This window comes from Octodon degus, unplaced genomic scaffold (assembly GCF_000260255.1).
Source record: "Octodon degus isolate 3935 unplaced genomic scaffold, OctDeg1.0 scaffold00008, whole genome shotgun sequence".
Classification (NCBI taxonomy): domain Eukaryota; kingdom Metazoa; phylum Chordata; class Mammalia; order Rodentia; family Octodontidae; genus Octodon; species Octodon degus.
The window spans coordinates 8930472-8958306 of NW_004524584.1; the positions used below are offsets into that span (position 1 = coordinate 8930472).

At 39.7% G+C, this 27835-nt stretch overlaps 2 protein-coding genes across 3 annotated transcripts in view; one reads left to right on the forward strand and one right to left on the reverse strand.

The window, feature by feature from the left end:
* Uba5 (ubiquitin like modifier activating enzyme 5) overlaps nt 1–13758 on the reverse strand; it is a 28810-nt gene extending 15052 nt beyond the window's left edge. Inside the window, exons 1-5 of one of the 2 annotated variants that reach the window (XM_023705186.1) lie at nt 13002–13758; nt 7694–7739; nt 7491–7580; nt 1451–1560; nt 537–623 (exon numbers count right to left, since the gene is read on the reverse strand). In XM_023705186.1, coding sequence (XP_023560954.1) covers nt 537–623; nt 1451–1560; nt 7491–7580; nt 7694–7739; nt 13002–13156 — 488 coding nt within the window. In that variant the 5' untranslated portion in view covers nt 13157–13758. The remainder of the gene's footprint in view (nt 1–536; nt 624–1450; nt 1561–7490; nt 7581–7693; nt 7740–13001) is intronic. The other variant, XM_004625015.3, reaches the window with a different exon arrangement.
* An 81-nt stretch (nt 13759–13839) lies between these two features.
* Nucleotides 13840–27835, forward strand: part of Acad11 (acyl-CoA dehydrogenase family member 11) — a 109966-nt gene continuing 95970 nt past the window's right edge. The window contains exons 1-2 of the mRNA XM_004625215.2: nt 13840–14078; nt 26775–26874. Of these exons, the coding sequence (XP_004625272.2) occupies nt 13927–14078; nt 26775–26874 (252 nt within the window). The 5' untranslated portion in view covers nt 13840–13926. The remainder of the gene's footprint in view (nt 14079–26774; nt 26875–27835) is intronic.

The window sequence follows — 27835 nt, forward strand, 5'->3', positions numbered from 1 at the left end:
GTGTGTGGCCAGCTCAGCCCACTGGGAGCGGGGCTGGCTGGCATGTGGTGCTGGGGGATTGAACCGCGGTCCCTGTGCATTTGCTAAGCTTGTTCCAAGTAGGTGCTTTAGACCACTGAGCAATCTCACCAGCCCTGTTTTGTTTTTTTTTTAAACTGAGTGTCTAAGACATAAAAATTGCTGTTTATTTATTTACTTATTTATTTATTGGCAGAACCAGGGATTGAACTCAGGCCCTTGCGCTTGCCAGGGAAGCGCTTATTTTACTGAGTCATCTCCCCGGCCCATTATTTATTTTTTTAAATTGCTATTTTAAAAACTGAAAAATTTAGGGCTGTGGAAGTAGAGATAGAATAAGTGCTTGCCTGGCAAGAGCAAGGTCCTGAGTTCAATTCCTGGCACCACCAAAACAAAAAAGGAAGAAAGAAAGAAAAACTTAAAAATTTATGTTAATCTACAAATCCACTTAGTAGTTCTTTAATACTTATTTAGCTGAACTGCACATTCTACAAAATATTTGTAAGTAAATATTTTACCTTATTCTATCCATGAAATGTTGAAAGTTTTCCACTGTGGTTACATTATAGTTGTATACTTCAAAAAGAACATCAGGATTAATGTTCCTAAGAGTGAAAAAGGAAACGATTATAAAGCTGCTAGCAGTAAGAATAGTAAGAAAGAAAAAGCAGAAAGGAAAGCATTCAATATACTCAGAATTATGTAACATACTTTAGACAAGTGGAATTCAAGCCATTCCAGGAAAATCCCAAACCCTCTTTTACCTCTTTTGTTCCATTTCAAAGGCTAGGTTTAAAAAGGTATAGAGTGTCATAAAGATTCTAAAAATTTTCCTGGATTAATGTACGTGCTAGGAATTTAGCCTTTACTGCTTCTGGCTATTGTTCAGCCTGACAAAAGACCTTCTTTGTTTCCTGCCCAATCTGTACACAGATGCTGAGCCTCCAAATCCACTTGCACTGAACTGAGTAGGAGCCGGCACGCTATGAAATCTTGGGCCACATCTGGCCAGCTACTTGTCTTTGTACAGCCTTTGAGCTAAGAATGTTTTGTACCAGTTGTGAAAAAAAAGTTCAAAAGACTATTTCATGATATGAAAATAAAGTGAAATTCAAGTTTCAGAATCCAAAAATAAAACTTCATTTGAGTGAAGATCTGCACTTCCGTTTCTGTGTCATCTATGGCTGTGATCACACCACAATCTCACAGTTAAGCAACAGAAACACTGATCACATGGCCTCAAAGGCTAGAATAGGTGCTACACACCCCTATACACAAAAAAGTGCAACCCATGTCCAAGAGGTAAGAGGAGTTTTTGCACAACTGAAACTTGCACTTTTATAGAGAAGAATTAAAGTCCACTATATGTTAGGTTAATTCAACACTATAGATACAAAATAAGATTTCATTGACTATGGTCTATTCTGTTTACCTCAAAGTATGCTCTGCTGCTTGAACTTTACTTAATCCTGCTTGATGAGGCTGGAAGAAAAGTCTGTTCATATTGGCCAGTTCTACCTTGTCGTAATCAAAAAGTAGCAACTAAAATAAAAATAGAGGCATATCAGTGAAAAACACACCAAAAAACTAACAATAACTAATCATAAATAAGTACATTAGTTTGATCATAACATTAGCTAACTCTAAGGTACTTGATTCCATATATTAATTCACTGAATGTGCATTTGAGGAAAACACATAAGGACTATTATTCTCATCTCAGAGATGAGGAATCTATGGCATTAAAGGCCCAAAGATCACTAAGCTAATATGGAGTAAAAACTGGACTTAAATTCAGGAACTCAATCCAGCATCTGTGCCCTAACCACAATGCTGCACTGGCTCTCTAAATGGATTCACTGAGAAACTAATGTTCAATCATTTCATTCCAATTTTTTTTTAATTTTTTCAATGGTTTCATTCCAATTTTTATTTTTAAATTATTATTGCTATTATTTTGTGGAACCGGGGATTGAACTCAGGCCCCTGCGTTTGCCAGGCAAGTGCTTATTCTACTGAGCTATCTCCCCATCCCCTTAATTTTTAACAACTGTACCAAAATCCTATTTCAGTCCCATTTTTTTCTAAGGGAAAAAAAAAACACCCCTTGGATAAATGAAATCTTTAAGCAAAAGACCCTATACAGGTTAAAAAAAAAAAAAAAAACAATGACAAAACTGTAAGATAAAACTGGAGTACAATTTGACTCATTTTGTACAATGTAATATATGCCCATATCTAGGCAAAAATATTATTCCACAGAGAATGGAATAACTGTTCCAACAGGTTCATTGTCTCCCACTGTATTTTGAGGCCTACTTTAAACAGTGTTCAGTGCTTGCCTGGCAAGTGCAAGGGCCTGAGTTCAATCCCTGCTTCCGCCAAAAATAAATAAATAGATAAATAAATAAATAAATAAATAAATACAGTGTTCATCACATACACCATTTCAAATGGTCAGAAGACCCCCTTTCTTATCTGTAAGAACACATTAATGGCAAGGATTTCCAAGATCCCTTCCCAATCAATCAAAAATTCTGTGAGTCTCTAATATAATTCTCCATACTTAAATTTAATAATTAAAATGAGATTTTATTCAATGTACAAACTTTTAAAAAATTAACATTGTGCATAACAACAGAGAACTCTTTAATATCTTATTAGAAAATATATCACTTATGCCCTCTATAACATTTTAATCTTAAAGACTCCAAAACACAGTTTACTTAAGCTCATTCAACAAATACTTCACAGGTGAGGCCAAGTATTTAAGTTTCTGCCTCACTGCCTATTCATGAGTAAGTTGCAAGAAATCGAAATTTGGAAACAGAAAGTGTGTGTTTTAAATATTACCCACTAGCTTTGATTACTTCGATATTTTAGGCCGGTATTTTTTTTCAGTAAAACAAAAGCAGCGATCTAGATGTGGTGATTCAGGTTGCTCCAGATGTTTTCTGAGATCTGACATCGGCTCTTCCTCTCCCTTACTCTACTTTCCTATTCATCAATTTCTTGTTAATCTGTTTTATACATTAAAGAGTTCCTGAAACTCACTTTTTAAGATTTTTAGTTAACCTGGGGAAAACCTGCTCGGGCCCCCCTCCTGTCCTTTTCTCAGACAGGAGCTTTCTTTCCCTCAATAAATATATTCTGCTCATAAAAAATAAATAAATAAATAAATAAATAAATAAATAAATTTAGTTTACAAACCTAATTACACACTAGGGTCACTTAGAGTTATTAAAAGTGCAAATATTTGCATCTCAATCGCAGACTTTTCTTTCTTTTTTCCTTTTTTTTTTTTTTTTTGAGATAGGGTCTTGCTATGTAGCTCAGGCTTGCCTCAAATTCTTGGCGATCCTCCTGCCTCAGCCTCCCAAGTGCTGGGCTCACAGACATGCACTACCCAAACCTGCTTCAACACCAGAGACTGATGTTTGCTATCAATGAGAGCAGTCTGGACACCGGAATTGCTTTATACTTCCCAGTTAAATCTAATTACAGCAATAATCGACAATTACTATTCCAGACCCTGCTCAAAATATGGTCTGGCTGAGGAGAATCAGTATCACTTGGAGCTGTTTGAAGGGCAAAAGTACTTCCCCAACTTTAATATAACTAGCTTGTTAAACTGCAGATTTGGCTAATGTTACTTTGAGGATCTGACTCAGAGCAACAAAAGTCCAACGGGTTTCAAAGTTTAGTACCCTGAATGTCATCAGCATCATCTAAAACTTCTAGGTACTAAAGTCAGGTCTATGCAATTTTTCATCTGCCTTTGGAAACCTCCTGAATGATATCAACGTTTTAATAAAGAATTTTTATATCTTAGTGTTATTATTTTTTATACTGATGAATGACAATTTTGACATCACTGTAAGAGTTTGGGCGACCTACATACTAAAAAGCATCCATAAGCTACATGGAAAAAAATGTGTGCTTTATCAAAATGACAAATTAAGACATACAATTGTGAAAAGCTTATCTATGAAACCACTTTTATCTAACATCATAGACTTTGATTTTATAAATCTAAAACTGAAGAAGGTATAAGGTTACTCCTTCTTCCTACTCATAATCCAAATCAATTTAAAAAAGAAGTGAAAAAACAAACAAACAAACAGTGAGCTAGGCATGGAGGTGTATGTCTGTAATCCCAGCACTGGGAGGCTGAGGCAGGAGGACTGTTCTGAGTTCAAGGCCAGCCTGGGCTACAGAGTGAATTCAGACTGAACTGTATAGTGAGACTTTGTCCCAAAAATAAATAAATAATAAAAAATGCACAGCAAAGAACATCACTAATAGAATGAAGAGACAATGTGCATAATGGTAAACTAATTTTGCTAGCTGTTCCTCAAATGACTAATAGAAGACATAAAGAATTCAAAAAAATTGCACTCCCCTAATTTTTTTTTTTTTTTTTTTTTTTTTTTTTTGCGGTACTGGGGATTGAACTCAGGACCCTGTGCTTGCCAGTCAAAGCACTTATTCTACTTATTCTACTGAGCTATCTCCCCAGGCCCAGATGATGCCCCTAATTTAAAGCCCCACATCTGAAATGAATAGATACTTCTCAGATGAAGAACTATAAACAGCCAATAAATACATGAAAAACATGTTCAATATCATTGGTCATTCAACAGACATAAATTAAAACAACAATGAAACTCTACCTCACTCCAGAAAGAACGCCTACCATCAAGAAATCAACCAGTAACAAATGCTGGGGAGGCTGTGGGGAGAAAGGAACCTTTCTCCATTACTGTAGGTGGGACTGTAAATTTATACAACCACTATGGAAATCAATATGAAGATTCCTAAAAACCTACAAGTAGGAATTCCACACGACCCAGCTATCTCCCTTCTAGGCATCTTCCAAGAGTTAAAGACATCATGCCACAGTGATGTGTGAATACCCATGTCTAGAGTAGCACAACTAGCCATAGCTAACTCTTGTGAACAGTCTATGTGTCCATCAACAGATGAATGGTTTAAAAAGTGGTCTTTATTCACAATGGCGTACTACTTTGCCATAAAAAGGATAAATGGGTCATTTGTAGGACAAACAGATACACCATAATACTAAGTGAAGTAATCCAGATACATGAGCTTGAATATCACATGGTTTCTCCCATATGAAAAACTCTAAATATGTAAAGTATACGATAAAAGTTAACAGGAAAGAGATTAAAAAAACAATATTGTAATCCAGTGCAGACAATGTATCTAAAAGTGCATATGGACTTAGTACAAGTGTTTTACATATTTCATATATTATTTTGCCCAAAAAAATGCATGGGTAAGAAATCTAGACCGTTTGGACCATTCTGTAGTGTAAGTTCAAAAGTAAGATCAGTACATGTGGTAATCAGGTGATTCAATACAACATGTTTTTGATAATTAGGTATCTAATACAACATTAGATGTTTTAGTGTTGTACTCACGTACTTTTATCATTTTTAAATTACTTTTATTGGTACTATCATATATATATATAGTATGAAATATATTAGTCGTCATAGGGAATTTGTACCTGTACATGATATATCAATTCTTTTTTCCCACTTCCCTCCCCTCTCTACAACCTACTTCCCCTCCAAAAACTGTTTCCATTTTTCCTTTACCCTTCCTTCCTTCCTCCCTCTTCCTCCTCCCTTCATAGTTTCCCTTCACATTTTAACATTTTTTTTGTCCTTTTTTACCATATCTATTATACATTTTGGTCCCTATTTACCCTACTGGTTTCTCACACCAGAGAAACTATGTAATATTGGAACACATGTCTCTGATTTATTTCACTTAAGAGTATGGTTTCAAGGTGATCCCTTTACCGAGAAATGTCTCAAGTTTATCCTTCTTTACGGTAGAGTAATACTCCATTGTATAAAAACACACATCTTTATCCATTCATCAGTTAATAGGCATTTGAGTTGCTTCCAAGATTTAGCTATTAAAAACTGCACTCCCAGTTGCTGTTTGCTTATGCTATTTCCTATGCAACTGGAGCCTTGTTCATAAACTCTTTGCCTACACCTATGCTATAAACATGAGTATACATATATTGCTATGATAGGATGCATTTAAATCTTCAGCATGTGGAAAACCAGTTTTTCCAGCACCTTTATTAAAGAGGCTATCTTTATTCCAGTGAAAGATCGTAACAAGAGGAACAGCTGCTGGGTCAAATGGAACTTCTAGCTTTAGTTTTTGAGAAATCTCCACACTGATTTCCACAGTAGTCGCACCATTCTACACTTCCACTAGCAGTGCAAAGGGGTTTCTTTTTCCCCACAGCACTGCCAGCATTTGTTATTGGTTGATTTCTTGATAATAGCCATTCTTTCTGGAGTGAGATGGATTCTCAGGATTGTCTTAATTTGCATCTTTTGAATGACCAGGGATGTTGATCATTTTTCATATATTTATTTGCCATTTCTTACTTCTTCATCCTAGCAGTGTCTATTTATTTCAGATATCCATTTTTGGATTGGATCTTCAAATGTGGGGGTGCCTGATTTTTTTTTCTTTCTTTTTTTTTTTGAGATCTTTATATGTTCTAGGTATCAGTCCTGTGTCTGAAGAACAGCTGTAAAATTTTTTTCCACTCTGTGGGTTCTCTTTTTACTGTTATTGATTTCTTTTGCTGTACAAGCACTTTTTAATAAGATGAGCTAGATCCCAGCTGTTGTTTGCTTATGCTATTTCCTGTGCAACTGGAGCCTTGCTCATAAAGTCTTTGCCTACACCTATGCATTCAAGAGTTCTATCTATCTATAAGATAGATCTTATAGAAGATTTAGAGTTTCTGTTTTAATACTTAGATATTTGGACCTTTGATCCATTTCAATTATAGTTTAGTATACGTTGCGAGAATGGGCCTAGTTTAAATCTTCAGCATGTGGAAAACCAGTTTTTCCAGCACCTTTATTAAAGAGGCTATCTTTATTCCAGTGAAAGTGTTGGCCCCTTTGTCAGAGATGTGGTGACTGGGCGTGTTTGAAGTTGTTTCTGCATCTTCTAATGGTCATGGTCTATAGATTCTCAGATCTGGGTTTGTGGGGTTTTTGCTTTTTGTCAGTACCATGCTGTTTTTATCTCAGCAGCTTTGTAGTATAATTTCAAGTGAGGAATTGTAATGTCCCTGCCTTGCTTTTTTTTGCCCACAATTGCTTTTCCTATTTTAGACTATCAATTTAACTGTCTTCTTTTCTAAGATTGTACAGCTAAGAGAACTAAGTTTAAATTGTTTATTACCCCAAATAAAAAAGGTCCTGAATACAATCCTTGTTTAGCAATAGTATCAGCTTTCATTGGAAAAAAGAGATGTCTTAACTTTTTGGGTGAGAAAACAATTTGCATATATACCATAAATCAATAGACCATTTGCATTAAGGAGGAAAAGCTCCTAATTTGTACCTGATTTGCTCCAGGGGTGAATTCTCTATATCATAGACAAAGAGAAATATTTTTACCTTACCAATGCCACATCTTGTCAGCATTTCAGCGGTCACACTACCAACTCCTCCAACACCTACTATTGCTACAGCAAAGGTACGGATTTTCTGTAAAACAAATTTACATACGTATTGATTAATAACTCTTGATAAAATCTGTCACCAGAAATTATTTTCATTTATTGAAATCATCTTCAAAAATGTAGATAGTTTTATCATACCTCATAGTCGCTTACAATTCCCATTCGTTTCAATGCCATCAGTCGGCTTAAAATAAACAAAAAAAAGTTTTAATACTTAGTCTTTTAGTCAATAGTGATATAAACATAGGTCATCACAAAAAATAGACAAAACTCTACCTGTAGTCCTCCTTTAAAAGAAAGAATCTTTTAACTCGCTTTTATCAGATGGAACGAAATTTCTGGATAGCTTTAAAAATAGATGGTTATGTAGTCTCTTAAGTGTGGCATGGGAAACAATGTATGTTTTAAAAAGTTTCTGTGTTCTAACATGCAACTGAGATCCATGTGTACTGACTTAAGTGCTAAGGGTCAAAGGAAAATTTAAACAATCTTTCCCATCCTTTGTTTGTATAGATACACCCATCACGCTTAATGCTCAATCTCCATCATCAGAATGAGCGCACAACTAGAATTCCATTTACTTGCTCCCTCTGCGCGTAACAGATAATGTCCGCTTTTCATAAGCCTGTACTGTGTACTAAGGACTCTCAGAGGCACTTCAGCTAATTACTGCCTAATTTGTTCTCTTACCTTAAGTCTTAAAGTTCGATACACATGTATAGTTTAAATCTACACACATATGTGTAATTTTCATTTGTGTGCACTTTAAGGAGTCAAACAGATCCACTAGCTTGTTAGGAAATTCAGGACTCTGGTTCCAGTCCGTCTCCCCTCACTTTCAGCTCTCTCATCATCGTATCTCTAAACTATACACTAACATTATTCTTTTCAGTGTGGTGCATTAGCTGAAGATGTTACTCTTACACTCATCTTCACTACGCATACACTTCCCTATCCCATCAGCTTGATACTATTTTATGACAACTTTGGTTAAATATTATCGTTGATAACTGAGCATCCAGTATTTTAAAGCCTTTTCTTCCACCTACAAACTCCATTCTTCAAGATAAATGTTTTTCCTTATGCTTCACTTCCTATGTATTTTTACATACTAAATCCCGACTCCACCTGGTTCTCTGAAATCCCTTTAGGTAGTCATATGAATGAGTTCTTCTCTCACTGTTGTCTTTGTGTGTGCTTGGGGTGGGGACTGGGGACAGACCCTAGGGCCTTCCCACTAAGCTTTATCACTAGCCCCCCCCCCTTTTTGTATTTTTTCAAAGACAGGGTCTCACTCAATCCCTTAGGATTGAGACCTTACTGTAAGCTCTGGCCTCCCAGAGTGCTGGCATAACATGTCCAGCTCAATCTTTATCTTCTTAAAAATGAATGGGTTGGGGCTGAGGAGATGGCTCAGTGGAATAAGCACTTCCCTAGCAAGTGCAAGGGTCTGAGTTCAATCCCTGGTTCCGCAAAAAAAAAAAAAAAAAAAAGAATGGGTCTCCGAGAATCTAATATAACGTCTTAACCTACTGTATATACAGCCCTGTTCCTGGGATCTCCCTTCATAATTAGACTACAAATTTTCTTCACTTATATTCATCACATGCTTTCTTATATCATATAGCTCAGTTATTGATAAAAATTCTGTCATTCTCCTTCAATAAATAAATCTCTAGCTTGGCAGTCTAAGCGCCTGCGTGGCAAGCATCAGGACCAGGTTTGATCCCTGGTACTGCACGCCATACCAGCCCTAGAACCCTGGGCGCCTCATGCCAGCCACTGAAACTGGATGTGGTGGCAAACACCTGTAATCCCAGCACTGGAGAGGCTGACACAGGAGGGTCACTACAAGTGTCACTGCATAGAAAGACCCTGCACCAAAAAAAAAATTTTTTTTTTTCAGAACTGGGGACTGAACTCAGCCCTGTGCACTTGCCGGGGAAGCGCTTATTCTACTGAGCCATCTTCCTGGCCCCAAAATAAAATATTTTTTTAAATTAAAATAAATAAATCTCTAATCTTCTGTCCTAGTAAGCAAGGGTATTTGCTCAGCCACCCGCAGTGGAATAGGGGCCCTTGAGCCCTATTTGTTGTCTTAAGGCTTTCCACCAGAATGTTTTCAGCCCTAATTGAAGCCTTTTTAGAAGTATCTGTGCCTATTCTCAAGTCTTGGGAGGATTTTGTAACGTAAGTTGGGAAACAGATTGTAAGATTCAACTTCTTAGAATCTGTTAAGCCGGCCTTGCTTCCTTCATCCTTTTTCTAGTTTCCAAAATGATTGTCACTGTACCTCGGTAGTGTCCCAAATTTTCTGATCAAGAAGATTATGGGGCCAAAGAGGAAAGTGATCGATGACGTAGAGTGGGCCTAAGGAGAGTCACATGGAGAGAAGACACTCTCTCAGGCTTTCACAGAGAGCACATTGGCCAAGCAATGGCTGTGACTCATCCACATGGCTGCACTGATAAAGGTTCTACAATCTGAGGTACAGGATCTCAGGACAAATCCTGAGGGCATTTCACTGACCTTCTCAGACCAAAAAGCTACAACTCTTGTTGCATAGGTCCTGCTTTACCTTGGTCTTAACCATCCAGTAGAAAAGTATGAAGTCGAAATATAAGAAATAAAGCCATGCTGTTAAGTTGAGCTGTGGGGGACTCAGGTCAATAATTTCTGACATTGCCAGTTAAACAGAAGACCCAATGCTATTATGGGCTACTGGACTCTTAGAATATTTTGCTGAGTTTACACACCTATAATATTCAATAGCGGAACTTAGAAAAATGGGGTATACCGATGAATGTCCATTTTGTATCTGTGTATTCAAAGAGGTTGGGATAGATATATAGTTGCATTCTCTTAATGAATAGAATGATTTGTTCTAATGGTGTTTGTAAATAGGATCACAAGTCCGCATCTTGTACAGCAATTAACCACTAAGAATATATGCAGTGTATTATTTGTTGAAACTGTACTTCCGATTTGATTTGAAACTGTCACATTGCTATCTGTTTATCAATAAAACTTTGAAAAAAAAAGATAAAATATTAATAAAAGATGTCAATACAGGGAAAAGTATATGTTTGTGTTGGATAAAATGTTCATTTTACTATCTGTTCAATTGCCCTGTAATTTTCTACACAATTAAATGTACATGATTACAAAGAAAAAAAATGATTGTCACTATAATCTTCAAAAATAGAGAGAAAAAAATAGGAATCAGGCCTTCTTCTCCTAAATAGTAACAGAAACCTGTTGTTTTTAATGGGGATTATTCCTATTTTAAAAAGTTCCTTTATTGTCACTTTAGTGAAGCTGGGTGATAGTAAAATTCCTGTGATCCATCTTCACCTTGATGTCCCCTTTAATCTTTACAAATAACTCTGAGAAGAATGTGCTGGAGCTCCCTTTAAAAATTAGGGGGCAAGACTCAGGTTACTTTATTGCCCAAGCCCAGCTAACTGGCAAACAATATTCAGAGCTATGTTTCTGAGTAGGGTTTGAACCCAGGGTCTGATCTCAAAACCTGTACTTGGCTCTCCCCAGTTTCTCTACATGCTATTCTATATCACATAATTCAGTTATTTGTTTTTAGTATTCCACATTCACTTAGTCTATCAATTTAAGCAAAAAGACTTTAAGGGTCAGGAAATTTACTTCTTTTGTATCCTTTGATGCAATTAAATGGTGTTAGGACATACAGAGCCTCTCTCTCTCTCTCTCTCTCTCTCTCTCTCTCTCTCTCTCTTTCTGTGGTACTGGGGATCAAACTCAGGACCTTGTGCTTACCAGGTAGGCACTTATGCCGCTGAGCTATCTCCGCAGCCTCAAAGCCATTATTTTCCGGTTACCTGTACTTTCCCTATCATAATTCTTGCCACCTTTATTGTAACTGCACAATAGGAAGCTTTGTGTATTTTGCATCCATGGTGTTTGTGCACAAGAAATACTCATTAAGGATGGCTACAGATAAAGAGGTGCTCAACAAATGTTTAGGCTAGATGAGTAACAATTTTAAAAGATAAGCTAAATTTTCACATACTAGCAAACAGGTATCAGTTGGTGTCTCCCATGTGGAAATTTTTTTTAAAAATTTATTTATTTAATTTATTTATTTGTGTGTGTGTGTGTGTGTGTGTGTGTGTGGCCAGCTCAGCCCGCCTGGGGGCGGGGCTGGCTGGCATGTCCTGCTGGGGGATTGAACAGCGGTCCATGTGCTTTGCTAAGCTTGTTCTAAGTAGGTGTTTTAGACCACTGAGCCATCTCACCAGCCCCCCATGTGGAAATTTTTTAAAAAGACAAACAGTGGAAATGAGTAGTTTAGACTTGAGTTCTTAAATTTTTGTTTATTATTACAATGTCCTTTGTATTTCAACTTGGAGCAAGAATTTCAAAGTCTTCACTTCAAATTTATAAAATTTAAAACTGTTTAAAGATATCAAACTGGAATAGTTTCCACATGCTCTGATTAAAGACACCAGCATATGCTTACTCAATTTAAAACTTTTGGAACATCATCCACTTATTTTTGGCAATACAGTTAAAACAGTGCACTCCAACACTGCAACTGATGCTTTATGGTCCTCAATTTTCTTACCTATTAAATAGAGTAAAATAACAGTAGTGACATAGGCTGTGGTGCGCGGAGACCACGTCTTAAGTGCTTCACACATAGTGAAAGCTCAGAATTGCTTTCCAACAAACACAATGAACAATAAAGTCTTGTCCAAGGCTTAACCACGTACAATCATTTTTCTAAGAATTTTACTGTGGCTTTTTCAATTCTCATAACCATGACAATGGTAGATAATATTACGACGCCCTCCTTATAGGTAAGAAACTGAAGCAGAATCGTTCACAGCAATGTTCAAGATACCTGTCTACTAAGAGCTGAGATTTAAATCAAATCAGTCTGGTTTTAGAGCCGACGGCCCTATCCATTGTGTTGCACTGTCTTCTGCCTGCTGGGCTGACAAGCCTTCTGAAGAAAGGCCTGGTAAAGTCTGACACGTTAAGGAGTATCTTGAAATCTCAGGTTAGGGTTGACCCTGCCACCCTCCCCCCATCTGAGATACTGGAAAGCTGGCATGAAACTCCCAATTTGTACTTAGCGGGCTCTACATCTGATTTGATGTTACTATCAGTGCTGTGCAGAACAAGGTGGACGAGGAGGAGCAAGGGGTCAACAAAGGAGGCTGGAATACACGCCGACAGCAGGCACCGGAGCCGCACCGTATGGATGACTCACTCGGGTTTGTATTTTTTTAAGAGAAAAAAAAAACAAAAAACCATTAGGACTAGCACTAAAGCGTGGTCTTGCCCATTTGGGAACGAGATCCACAGCCTAAGGAAAGCACAGTAGGTGACCGAGTGGCCGAGGCGGGGGAGCCTCGCTCAGGACCCCCTCCACACCCGCCCCCCGACGACTCGCGACGCCGGGCACCTGTAGGGGTTGGAATCCACGACCTCGGCGCTCATCTTCTCGACGCGGACCCGGCCGCCCCCGCCGTCCCCCGGGACCCGCCGACTCCTCTCCTGGGCGAGCTCCCGCTCCAGCTCCCGCACGCGCTGCTGCAGCCGCTCCACAGACTCGGCCATGGCTGGGACCCCGCCGGCGCCCGCTCCCAGCCCAGCCTGCCGCCGCCGCCGCCGCCCCACGCTGCTCGGCTGAGCCCGCGACGGGACACAGGAGGTCTCCGCCGCGGCTTTCCAAGCCCCGACACTTAAGGAAGCGGCGCCGGAGCCTCCCAGAGCGACACGTCTCCGCCACACTCGCAGGCCCGCCCCAGGTCCCGCTTCCGGTGCGCCGCCGTCAGAGCTCCCCTGCCCACAACACGCTTCTCTTGGCTTCGTTCCTTGCTGGATCCGCTAGAACAGGCGCTAGGAAGACCAGGCTCCGAGGTGTCCCGAGAAGGCGGACGGCGACACTGCCCGCCTAAGCAAACGGCTAGGAGGAACACTAGGATCTATTCTTCCCGGGCTCGCGGGCCGCACGACCTCTTTTCTAGGCCGGACCCTATCGCCTTCCGCCCGACATTCCCTCAGGTTGGAGGATGAAGAAACCTCTGCGGCCTTCTTTGCCCCTTGCGACGACTGTGGCTTTGCAATCTTTAAAGATGAGGTCTCGGATCCTAAGAGAAAATTCTGAATTGGAAAGCACACCGGGAGTTTCCGGCATCCTGGCTAACGCTGCGGAATCGAATCTGAGGGCGTCACTCAGGGGCGTCACTTAGCAACGGCGCCGAGAGCGTCTGTGATTGGCTAGCACTGGCCCCGCCCCCGCTCGTGTCCGGGTCTAGGGTCGAGGTCCTGCCGCCAGAGGGACCTGGGCGCTCGCGAGCGTGGTGTCCGCTCTTGGAGCGGCAGTCATGGGGACCGAGGCCACTCGGAGAGAGCCCGACACCGCTGAAGTGCTGCCCCAGCACAGGTTTGACCACAGAGTCCTGGAGGCCTACCTAAAGCAGCACTTGCCTGGCTTTGGGGCGCAGTCCGAGACTACGCTAACCATTACACAGTACAGGTATCGACGCCGCTAGCCCCACCTCCAGCAGACAGAAGTCTTGTACTTTGGGCTTTCCGTCTTTTCATTCTAGGATGGTTCCAGTTTTTCTAGGTCTCAATACATTTCTTGCAAAGATCCACCTTGCTGTTGCCTGTCCCTTGCATGCCTGTCCCAATTCGGGGGCAGTACTGGAAGCAGTGTTAGTAACACTTGCCATTCCACTAGGCAATGGAGTTTTTGTTTTAAAATGAAATTATGTGCCTCGACCTTTTGTGTTATATCGTTTACAACTTGAGATCGTATTCTGAGACACTGGTGTAATCCCTGAAATTGGCCGCATTCCCGAGAGGATCCGGATCCTAGCCTGTTCGCTGAGCAAGTTACAGCCCTACTTGGGGCCAAAAGTTTTTTGAAGCCAGGAAATTAAACTGAAGGAGATGATCCTCAGAGTACTGATCCCCGCCGTGAACCTGGCTTTAGTTTGATGTTTTACAATAGATTGTATTTTTTAAAACTTTATTATAAATACTACTTTTGGGCCAGGGAGATAGCCCAGTAGAATAAGCACTTGCCTGGCAAGTGCAGGGTCCTGAGTTCAATCTCCCGTACTGCAAAAAAAAAAAAGAAAAAAAGAAAAAACAATACTATTTTTATAAACATGGAACTATAGGGAAAAGTCCTAGCTTGTAGAAAACTGTATCTGTCAGCTGGGTGTGATGTTGTATGCCTGTAATCGCTGTCAGGAGGCTAAAGCAGAAGGATCAGTGTGAGTTCGAGGCCAGCTTGAACTACAAAGTGAGTTGAAGGATAGCAGGAACTGTATAGCAAGACCCTGTCTCAAAACAACCAAAAGAAGAAAGAGACAGAGAGACAGAGAGAGAGACAGACAGAGAACTGTATCTGCCATTGTCTGAGTGTTTAAATATGTTGTAGAAACTCTGAGAGCACGTTTCCTAATTTATAATACTGCCTGCTTTGATAGGCCTTAAGAATAATGAAGCAATGTAAGTGAAAGGGTTTCAACATCTCAGTAATACTAGGTTCTAGAGGCTTATCATTGGCATTTATATTCTTTGATTACTGATTTTAGTGAAAATGAAGTAGTAAAGCTCAGATGAGTCATAGAGAATTTGGAGAATATAAAAATTAAAAGGCCTCACATCCCAGTAGATACTAGGGATGAAGGAAAGGCAGAACAGAGTGGCCTGGCTTTTACCCTAGAAACCTGATGTTGTAAACAAAGTCACAGGTTAAAGCTCAAAGTCTAGTTGTTGCTGTGGAATTTAAACAGATTATCCTTTGAACATCAAGTCCTGCTTTGGCAAAAAGGAATAATAATAAAGTGAAAGATACTTAGTTCTAAATTAAGCATTCAGCTTAATAAATGAGATTAGTTGTGACAAAAAAAATACTTCTTGAAATCACATAGAGAAAACATGTATTTTCAGGACACATGAAAAAGTGTATAAAGGGCCGGCCATATAGCTCAGCAGATTAAAAAGCCTGCAAGCAGGCGCAAGGGCCAGGGTTCAATTCCTGGCCCCTGGGGCATGCTGAGAGGGCAATTGAGACTGGGCGTGGTGGCACGGTGAGAAGGCAACTGAGATTGGATATGGTGGCTTGTGCTGGTAATCCCAGCTCTTGGGAGGCTGTAAACAGGAGAATCACTATGAATCCAATATAGTAGTGAGACCCTGAACACCATGTAGACCCTTCCCTAAAATACAAAAAAAAAAAAAAAGAAAGAAAAGAAAAGAAAGTATAAAAATTGAAAACACATTAATTCACAAAAAGCCTCAAATATCTTGAAGCATCTTGCTTTTTTTTTTTTAAAAAAAAAAAAGCATTTTGAGAGCATAAGTTTTGAAAGTTTAACAAAAGATAGCTAGCAAATACATATTTTAGAAATTAATTGACTCATAAAGGACCAGTAACCTATACAAGTAATAATTGTTTATGAAACTAGTATACTAATCAATTACATTTTTATTCTTTAGCAAAAAAACATTTGAAATACAATATTCAAAAAGCTATACTTAACTAAAGCATCAGAATATAAATTACCTAAGTAATGTGAAGACCTTTCTAATGAAAATGACAAAATTTTATTGACTTGTAAAAGAATTCTAAAAATTGAGAGATGTCAGGTACCTGAGTAGGAAAACTCAATATTGTAAATTTTACTTTTTTTATTTACTTGGTAATCTAAAGACTCTCAGTGCAATGGCAGTCAAAATCCTGATTTTTTTTTTTTTGTGGAAAAAAAAAAAAAACTCCTATATTTTATGTGCAAGAAACAAAAGGATTAACAATAGTAGGGACACTTGTAAAGAATAAAAGTGGGCAGTTTTAATTAAGGTTGCATCCCGTTAGCACAGAAATAAATACACCAATAAAAAAGAGAATTCAGGAAAAGACCCATATATTTATAGGAATTTGATATATAACAGTGCTGGCATTAAAAATCTATCGTTGCTGTAGCTTGCACCTAGATGTTACCCCAAAGCTTCCTGGGGTCATAGGTGGGGCTCTTGGAGGTGGCTGGATCTAGGGTTTGTGTTGCTGGGATCACAGACATGACACTGGGATTGATTCATGGTGCGATGCTGTGATTAACGGTGCATGATTACTAATTTAGCCCACTGATTAGTTTGACAGTGTTCTGGGTCTGAGTACTTCTCACCCTAACCAACCACCCTAGATGGAATATAAAAGGGTAGAGAAAAGCTGCTACTGTCCTTTATAGCTTGGTGCCTTGCTGCCTTCTGTCTTCTGCCTGCCATGAACTATCTCTCCTGTGTGATGGCCCTGTGCCAGGCCACCCTGCCTTGGAGCCAGCTGATTATAGATTGAAACCTCCACAAACTGTGGGCCAAAATAAACCTTACTTCCTTCAACTTTAAATGTTGGGTATTTTGTCTAAGCAATGAGAAAAGTAACTGATACAATGGTATTGGAGAGTCTTTTCAAGAAATTCTAATAAGATAATTATACATATGAAAAAATTGAAATTAGACCTCTCACTATTTCACACGATTTCAGGGAGCTAAAAGACTTGAACTTTAAAGGCACACTACATATTCGAAAGGTATACGTGATCTTTACACCTTTGAATTGCAGAAGAAACTCTTTGTAACAGTAGTGAAAATGAGTTAGCTACAGCTGTATACAACACAACATAAAAAATATGGGCAAACAAAAAGCATAATATTTAAGCTAAACTTCAAGAGAATGGTAAATATAAAATTCAGGATGATAGCCCCTCTAAAGGGGAAGATGCTAAAAGGCCTTCAAAGATACAGGATAATTTTCTCAGGTTAGTGAAAATATTACATTGCTGTTTCTTGCAGGTTATATGTTTCCTAGAGATTCTTCTTTATTTAAGCATGTTTTGGCAATACCAGGGACTGAACATAGGGCCTTTGCACTGAACTACATCCTAGCCCTTTTTGTTTTTTATTTTGGATAAGGTATTGCTAAGTCACACAGCTGCCCAGGCTGGGCTCAAACTTGGGATCCACCTGCCTTAGTTTTCCAGAGTGCTGGGACAAAAATCCATTTTTAAATTGTTTAAAACTTACATCATATTGGTAATATAAAATATTCAGAATTCAGTAATAATTAAGAGATTTCATAGCATGATAGTATAAAATGTATGGCAGTAGCTGAGTGCCTAATGTGTACTGGCCCTGTCCTTGTGCACTGGGGGTAAAACAAAGAAGACATTTGGCCATCTAGAACTTCTTTCCAAAGGAGATCGATAATAAACAAAATCAATTTCTAACTATTACAATGTTCTAGAGGTTGATGGATAGAAAACAAGAGCACACAGTGCTATGTAACCAGAAAAAAACCTATTTGGGCTTCCATTTGACCCTACATCAAAGTCCAGTACTCTGTGCCCAGAAGAGCTGTTTGGCAACCTGGAAGTTCATCATCCCTAACACTCCTCATGTCTTGGGGTCCAGGCACTTGTTCCTATCCTCTGTGACATTTCTTCTCCCTCTGTCACTTTACCCTTTAAAAATACCATGACCCCTCCTCCTGGTACAAATCTGCCTTTGTCCTGCCGCTGTCCCTTTTGACAGTGTACTCTGATCTATATAAATTCTCTATCTTTATTTGGTTTTGGTAAATTCTTTTAATCATCCCTGTCACCAGACTTCTACAACTCAGTCTCGTAAGGTACCTTAGTTTTCTCCTTACTGAGACAAAATACCCAACACTCAAAATTAAAGGAGGAAAAATTTCATTTTAACAATTTGTGGAGGTTTCAGTTCAGAACTGGCTGACTCCAAGGTAGGATGTCATTACCAAGGGACACTGCAGGGGAGAAACAGGTCATGGGGACAGAAGGCAGGAAGGCAGCGAAGTAGTGAAGTAGCAAGCAGCAAGTGGCAAGCCATGGCAGCAGCCCTCTTTCTGTTCCTCATATTCTATCCAGGCTATATGCCCTTAGGGTGGGCAGCACTCACACCAAGGGTGGGCCTTCCCATTATCCACAGCCAGAACTATGCCAGACCCATCAGTAGACTAATTTAGTATTCATAAGTTGCAGCGTCACACACTCTAGATCCAGCCACTTCTGAAAAGCCCCAGCTGTAACCTCATGAGGCTTTAGGAGAACATCTAGACAGGAGCTATGATATGAAGCAAATAGTGAAGGAGGGCAAGGCAGCAAGGCTTCGTTGAGGTGGTGCATTTGTTCAGCAAAAACTTGAAAGAGATGAAGCTGTGAGCCATGTGATTATCCATGAACAGAGAGTTCCAGACATGGGGGAACCATAGTGCAAAGGCACCGGGGGACGACTGTGTCTGATTACTGAAGCCAGAGTGGCTTAAGTAGTCTAAGCAAGACAGTGGGATCCTCCTGGATTGTTGTGAAGACTCTTGGATTTTGCTTTTAGTTGAGACAGGTGGAGAGCATATTTTTTGAGCAGAGAAAATTGATTTACCTTTTTAGGGGTAAGGGGCAGTACTGAGAACCTAGGGCCTTCACACTCAGCTACATCCTCAGACTTTTTTGTTTGTTTGTTTGTTTTTAATTTGAGACTGGGTCTTGCTAAGTCATGGAGTTGCCCAGGCTGGGCTTCAACTTGAGATCTTGCCTCAGCCTCCCAGAGTACTGGGATTACAGACATGTATCACCATGCCCAAGTATGACTTTTGTCTTCAAAACAAAAACAAAACCCAAAACTTGTGGGCAATGATAGAAGTACACGTTCTAATGTTCTAGTAGAGATGTTTGTGGCACAGATCTGCGTGGTAGAATGGAATAGGTGAGAAATGGTCACAGCTTCGGTATGTTTTGAAGGACATGTTGATTAGATATGGGATGGGAAAGAAACAGGCCAAGAATATTACATTTTTGCCATAGTAATTACAAGTATGGGATTATCTTGAAACAAAGGAAAGATGATTGTAGAAAAACAGATTAGAGGGAGAATGTTAGGAACTCAGTTTTAGAGTGTTAAATTTTAAAGTGCCTTTTAGACATTCAAGTGAATAGGTGCAGTAACAGTTGGATGTAAGAGTCAAGATCACAGCAGAGGTCTCAACTGGGTATAAATTTGGTCGTCACTGACATAGAGACAGCATTTAAAGCCCTGAGATACAAGAGCTCACGTAGGCTTAGGGACACCTCCATAGCACCCCAATATCAAGAAGTTGAATTAAGAGGAACCTCCAAACGTATAAGGAGAGTGGTCAGAAAAGTAGAGGAGAGCTATAGCTTATATTAATTTCCTTGAAAAAGTAGTTTAAGTGGAAAGATAAGAATTTGATTGAAATTTATTTAAGAAGAAATAGAAGTAATAGAATAGAGAACATTTTTACAAGGGGACTAGAAATTTTAAGTGTAACTGACACCGCGTAGCTCTGATATCCCAACCCCCACATACACACCCCTCCAAGGTCAGGTTCGCGCTGTTGATGTGCTGTAAGTAACTTTTATCTGACGGCATAGCCTTTCTTGGTTTTCTCTTTGCTTCCCAGTTTCTTATTTCCCACAATTTCCTTTAGTCACTTGTACACTTATTTTTTTCTGAGGGTCTTTCTCAGGAACCTAACCTAGGATAAAAATTATGGCTGTCCAATCCTTCTTCCACCTACCTTTATTTATTTTCATTTATGTATTTGGAATAGGGTCTCACTATGCAGCTTGGACTCATAGTGATCCTCCTGTTTCCAGCCTCCCCAGCACTGGGATTACAGGGATGTGCCACCACACCCAGAATGGGTCAATGGCTCAGTGTGCCTGGGAGCAGATCGGCGCAGCATGGATGACATGGGATGGAACCCTGGTCCCTGTGTTTGCCAAAGCAGGCGCTTACTCCACTGAACTAGCTCGCCAACCCTCCTATCTTTAATTATATGGGTGCAAGTAGGGAATTGAATTTAAGCAGAAAGGTAATTTTACCAAGCAGATACCACAAAGTGAGAAAAGAACAATTGTATTAAAGATGTACAAGGTAGCAGTTATGTAATTTACCATTAAATTTAGGCCAGTCAAAGAAAGAAGTGATGAGGACAGGTGAGCTGAATTTAGACCCAAAGACTGAAGGATTGTTGAAATCAAGGTACTAACAGAAGTGAATGGAAAACTAGATTAGAGATGGAAATGCTTACATAATAGGGTTACATAATACTTGAACTGTTGATATTTACTAGATTCCAGAGCCTAATAACTCAATGAGTGCTGACATCACATTAAGGAAACTATCATAGGAGGGAAAAATGGATGGAACTGACGGAGGTGAGTGTTGGAAAAGACATCTGTGTGGATCCTGAAATCATTACTAATTAAGGTAGGAATAGTGTTAATGAGAGTAATTGTGAATCAAGGTACAGTCCTCAAGAAATGAGAAGGAAACATCTGGGAGGTAGCAGGTGACTATAATAAAGGTAGAACAGAGGATGCCAGAGTTTCATGGCATGAGATTTAAAGGTAGAAGACATTTTGCTAGTAGAGAGAGCAGAGTCTAAAAATGACAGCACCAGGAAGGACACAGACTCCATCTCTAGGCCCACTGCATGACTAATGTGGGAAAAACATATGCTATTTGGAAGCCTGCAGAGGAACCAGGGTCCTCATGGAATATTCATGATTGATTGATTGGCTGGCTGGATTTTTTTTTTTTTTGATGTATTTAGTACAGGGCCTACAGAGTCTTACTATACAGATTGGACTCATAGTGATCCTTCCTGTTTTTCAGCCTCCCAAGTGCTGGGATTACAGGGGTGTGCCCCCATGCCCAGTGTCAATCGCAGGAGATGGGGCTGGCACAGCAGGATGATGATTGAACCCCCAGCCCCTGCATCTGCCTAAACAGTTACTGTAATCTTCTGAGCTATCTGGCTGGCCCTTGGTTGATTGATTGATTGATTTTGTACCTGAGATCGAATTCAGGACCTTGTGCTTGCCAGGCAAGCACTTAAGTCACTGAGCTATCTCTATGTCCAGTATTCATGATTTAGACCAAGAGGGTGAATGGTCTATCCAGAGAAGATATTGAGTGTATGTAGGATTATGAAAGACTGTGAATGTCCAGGGCCAGAGGCACAGTAGAAACACACCAAAATTGTGGGATTGGTGAAGAATGGGAGAACAAGACAAAATAGGGGATGTACACATTAAAGAACTGCAGTGCAGTGATAGTGTTAGCGGGCATCTGGGACTTCTTGTCTTGATGACATAAACAAGGATGAAGAGTACAGCGTGACCAGTTCTGGTGGTTTCAAGGCAGCAGTACTATGTGTGAGAGAAAATGGGAAGTGGTACATATTGGGGCTGAAAAGTGGTAGTCTTCTATCAGATGCCCTGGACTCCTCCCCCCAATTATCCCAATTTAAAATACATTGCTCTAGGGCATGAATCGCATTTTCTACTTAGGTAGTGTATGGGTAAAGTGTACTGTGTGCTTTTCCCCTGTGTAGAGTCATATTCAAAACATCTAGTGATATATTAGCAGTTTAAGTATGTTTTTTTAAAGCTACTGAAATAACTTCTTAAAAATCAGAATCCTTCAAATGCCAAACTGCATTCAAGCTCCAACTTTTTGTTGTGTTTTGGTTGGCCTAGTTTGTTTTTGTAATCATGGCTCCAGCAGAAGAACCCCGCTCCCAGACATGAGCACCCGCTCTGGGGGAAGCCCCTAGCTAGGCACTTACCATGTGGCCTGGTCTCTGGCACTGTGATATTCTGGGGCTTTGGACCTTCTCCAGCTTTGTCTGCTCATGTTAAATTATTTTCTCGGTAATTTGATCTTGACTAGCCATTTGCTAATTCCATTGCACTTGTCAGGAATTGTCTTGGTCGGCTTCATCTTTGGTGCCTCTTGTCTTCCACTGTGGCCTGTTGAATACATAGAATCTTAGCTGCTTCTAAGAGATGCTTTGCCTCTTTGTGGTTCATCTTCACCTCTGTAATTTCAAGCCCCTTGAAGCATGTACTCATTGCTCTCCATGCTCAAACATCACAGCATTGAGCTTTAACTCTTCATTTCCTTTCCTGAACTCTTATCTGCAGCAGACACCTTTGAGGCGCTTTGGCATCAATATACTCTCAACCTGTAGACAATTTGTAAAAGCTAAATCTTGGAAACAGCGTAAATGTCCATTTAACTGAGGAATGGATAAAAAAAAGATGTGATGATTTTATGCAATGGAGTACTACTCGGCTGTAAAGAAGGCTAAACTGAAGACGTTTATTGGATAGACTTGAGATCACACTCATAAATGAAATAAATCTGATTCAAATATGCAAGTTAGTTATGTTAGTAGTGTCTCTTAGTTCATTAAAAAGGAAAGTTTGTCCTAATATCAAATGGAGGATATTTTGTGCCTATATCTTATACGCAGAGTAACTACTTTAAAGATAACAATATGTACTGTGTTGTTATTCTCCTATTATTTTGTTACGAAATTTTTGCTTTACTTTTTTCTATAAAATGAGAATTTTAAAAAGAAATCTATGAAGTGCTAGAGGGATGGCTGTGAGTTCAAGTTTGGTGAACTGAGCGTTATCTTCTTCATCTTGCTCACTTAGTTTCATAACCATAAATGTGCAAACCAAACTGTCGAGAGTAGATGGCAAAGGTCTGAGGCTCCTTAGTATAACAGTTGTGTTATGCTTGGTTAGCGTAATCATTGCTGCTCCAGTCTCTTTGATATCAACAGAAAAGGAGTTACATCAAACAGCAGCAAATCTCAGTATTTTCAAATTTATTTCTGGACGAGGGATGGTGTGACTGTCACACAGCTACAAACGTAATGGACGCTTATCAGGGTAACTTATTTCATTTCCTTTCTCTTAAAAAAAAAATCTTGTAGGAATTTCTGAGTTCCTGCTTGGAGATGCAAGTGGCGCCACTCACAAGGTGGTTCCCCAACTCTGGACTTACCTATCATGCTGTGGTGCCTTCATCTTGGCTCCAGATCTGTGAGAAATGAATTTTTGTTGCTCACAAGCCACCCAGTGTAGAGAACAGAAGCCTGAATAGCCCTGTTGTCCTTGAGAGTACAGGGGATAGAGGAGGCCCCAGGCTGCTGCCTGATTGCTGTGGGAGCTAGCCAAAGCCATTCACTTGCTGTGGCCCACTGGCATTCTGCTTTTCCTGCCTTTCTATGCTTCCGAGTGAACCAGTGCTAAGGGTGGCTGGTAGAGACTTGCAAGACTGAAGTCTAGTCAGTCATCTCCAGTCAAGTGAACATTGTTACCAAGGTGGCTAAATGTAAAATTTCTGTCTTTGTTTGTGGAGGTTGGACAAATCAAAAGTATCACCTCTTAGGTTATAGATGGATAAATTACTTTAACACAAAATGTCTTGTTCTAGTCCTCAAGAGGAGATAGGGCTCAGTGACCATTCTAATACTGAGGGCTTCTGTAGTTCTAGACTACATGAAGGGCTGAGCTTGGAGTGGTCAAATGTAGCCACTGTTGTATTGATTATATCGGCGGTGATCATCCAACATGAGACCATTTCTTCCTTTTTGTTGGTATTTGTTTTATTAAAACTATGGTAAATAGTTCTTTAGAAGAAAATTTTTAATTGGGGATTTTTTTGAAATAAAAGGAATATAAAATTCACAATTTTAGCAGTTTTAAAGTATATACTTCATGTTACTGCCAGATATATGCATATAAAATTGAAAAAAGAAAAAGAAAAAGAAATATATAAGAAAATAAGAAAAAGTACAAACAAGTGAAAAAAGGAGACAGAAGACAACGCTATGTAATACAACAAATACTGTGAAATCCATATACTTTGTTCAATGAAATTCTCTATCACTTGTAATTTTTTCTGTTTTGATTCTCAAATATTCTTTAAAAAATAAAAATTGAAAAAGCAAACAAACAAACAAAAAAACAGCAACAGACCGTGATTGATTGGTCCAAATTCAAGCCCACTGATTGGTCTACACTGGTGAAAAACCAAGCTTTAAAAGAAAAAAAGTATATACTTCAGTTGTTTTCAGCATATTCACAGTATTATGCAGTGATCGCCACCATCTAACTCCAGACTATGTCTGTCACTTCATAAAAATTCTCCTACTTCCCAATTCCCTCCTTCCCCATCCTCAAACAGCCAGTATTTTTTTTTTTTCAATTCTAGGGATTTAACCCAGGACCTTCACATGGAACTACATCCCTAGCACTGTTTTTATTTTTTGTTTTGAGACAGAGTCATTGCTATCTGTCTCTGTAGGTTTGCCTGGGGACATTTCATAGAAATAGAATCATACCATGTGTAGACACTTGTGAATGGCTCCACTTCCTTAGCATAATGTTTTCAAGGCTCCTCCAGGTTCTAGCAGGTACTAGCATATAATTTCCTTCCTGGCCAATTAATGTTACATTGTATGGATGTGTCACAGTTTGCTTCCTTCCACTTGCTGATAGACATTTGGGTTGTTCCCAATATTTTGTCTGTTGTGAATAGTGCTGCTGTGAACAATTTAGGCCCACATTTTTGTGTGAATTTTATGCTTTAAATTCCCTTTGCTGTATACACAGGTTTGGTCTTGCTGGGTCATACGGTAGTTTTATATTTCAGTGATCATTTACTGTCATGGAAGACCAGCACTTCATTTATGACTAGAGAACTGCTTCGTCAAAAATGCATCCAATCAGTCAAAAAATTCATTCAAAAAATGTTTGCAAGGATCGTTGTTACCTGTCTTGGTAGCATCACAGCTAAATTGCCCCATATCACCAAAGACAGCAGAGCTTGAAGTGGTCCTATTTCTTAACTGTTGGCAGTTGCCTCCGACTCTCTTGTGATAAAAGGCACCCATTTAGGAGGAAGAGGGAACCAGGATCAGTGCTGTGTGATAAAGAGCGCCATGGAGAACGTGCCTGGTCTAGCACAGAGCAGTGTACCTGCTGGAGCTGCTGCTGCTTTCTGACTGGGCTCATTTGTATTCTTTCCTGACAGAGAGCCCTGAGGAGAATCTTCAAGGTTATTTTTTTTCCCCACTTATACCCAGTTCTTCCACCATTGAATCTTACATTTATTTAATTTAGGGCCTCTCTTTTATACTATTGGATTCTTCAAAATTGGGTGATTCTTAACTGCCCATAATAGGAATAAAGGTATAGACAGAATAGTTTCATTATCTGAGATTTATATCCTTAGACCATGTACTCAGGCCCTCTTGCTTGCCAGGGAAGCGCTTATTCTACTGAGCCATCTCCCCGGCCCCATGTGAGAATTTCTGTTCACCCAATGGGGAAAGCCAGTGCCCCATCCCTGTGAATTACCTGGGACACCATTATGTTGGCCTAGCTGCCCACTCTGAAATCTCATTGTATGTTGGCCTAGCTGCCCATTCTATTTCTCATTGTAAAGAGCTGTACTCAGGGGCTAGCCTTGGTGACACATATGGAGGTTATTGCTTTAGGTGTGAGGTGGCACTAACTGAGCTATTCTAGCATCCATTAATTCTTCTCTCTTTTTTTGGTACCAGGGATGGAACTCAGGACTTTGACTTGCCAGGCAGGTGCTTATGCCACTGGGCTATCTCCCAGCCCCATTAATTCATGCCTGACTGATCACCTATGATCTCTAGTTATTTTTCTAGGGTACTTCTGATAAAACATGCTTTGCAGTTAGGGGTGAGATCCACTCTCCTACCCATGGGATTCTAGATTCTTCAGCTGCCAATATGTTTGTGTTTCTGTGTTGTTTTGTTGTTTTGGTTTTGTGGGGTTGTTTGTTTTTGTAATACTGGCAACTGAACACAAGGTCTCACACATGCTAGGGAAGAACTCGACCACTGAGCTACATCCCCAACCCATCTCCCATATTTCAGTGGGATTTTTTTGGGGGGTGGGGTGGGGAAGAACCGGGGATTGAACTTCTCTGGCAAGCCCTTGCACTTGACAGGGAAGCGCTTATCCTACTGAGCTATCTCCCCGGCCCCTTCAGTTTTTATTTTGAAACAGAGGGTGTCTCACTAAGTTGCCCAGACTGGCGCTGAACTTGGACCTTCCTTCCTCAGCCTCCCAAATTGCTGGGATTATAGGCTTGCCCTACCATGTCCAGCTTCACCATTTCAAATGTGCATGCTGTGATCTACTGGTAGAGCCCACTGGCTTTTCAATGTTGAGATGGCTTTCTTTTCCTGTTTCTTCTGGCATTTCAGCAGGATTTCAGGAAGAAGGTAAACAGTTGGCTTTTCTTTACAGTTGATTTTTCCTTTGCTTTTATCTAGATGGGGACAGTCCAACCCAACCTTTTATCTCCAGAAGGGCTCTCACGCGTATGTACTCAGGAAAAAACCACCTGGTTCACTTCTTCCTAAAGCACATAAGGTATGACATACAAATATAATGTAAGTTTTTTCATGATAAAAGAATTCTTTTATGATAAATGACTTTTATATACATACAATTTAAATTACTTTTCAAAGGATTATATAGCTATTAAGCAATAGAACATTCATCCTACTTCCAGTTAAAATTTCATTTGAGTTATATCCCTGTTTATTTCTACAAAGGACTTGGGGTTCAAATCTAGGCTAGCTTTAGGCCACTAATCTAGGACAATACCCAGTTCTCTTCAGGGCCAGATTCCTTCCTGCACACTTGGGTAAAAATGTAATCAGCCAATGAGTATTTTTCAGCACTAACTTCTAGATGATTTGTGTTGGTTATAATATGTTAAAGTTATAACAGTATCTACTTGCTGGATCATTTTATTTTCTATGATGGTCTTTTAATTTGCCAGGAAAAAGAAAAATGTGCACAAGCACTTTATATCATTCTCTAAATATTGCACCTAACAGTGAGGATTGTCAATGTTTTTGTTAAGAACTAAGTTTTTCTTGGCCAGGGATTTAGCTTAGTGGCACAGCATCTGCCTGGCAAGTGCCAGGTCATGAGTTCAATTCCCAGTGTCAAAAAACAAAACAAAAATGGAATTTTTTTTACCACATGTGGTTGCACACACCTGTAATCCCAGCACTCAGGAGGGAGAGGCAGGAGGATCACTGTGAGTTTGAGACTAGTCTGAGCTACAAAGTGGGCTTAAGTCCTGCCTAAACTGCCAAGTAAGACCCTGTCTCAAGAATAAGACTAAAAAAAAGAGCTAAGTTTTTCTAATTACCCCGTGGATCAGTACCCAAAGTATACATGAATTACATCTCATAAATCTGTACAAATATATGTTGATCAAGAATTTTGAACTAGGGCTGGAGAGATGGCTCAGTGGTCTAAAGCACCTACTTAGAACAAGCTTAGCAAAGCATCAGGGACCGCGGTTCAATCCCCCAGC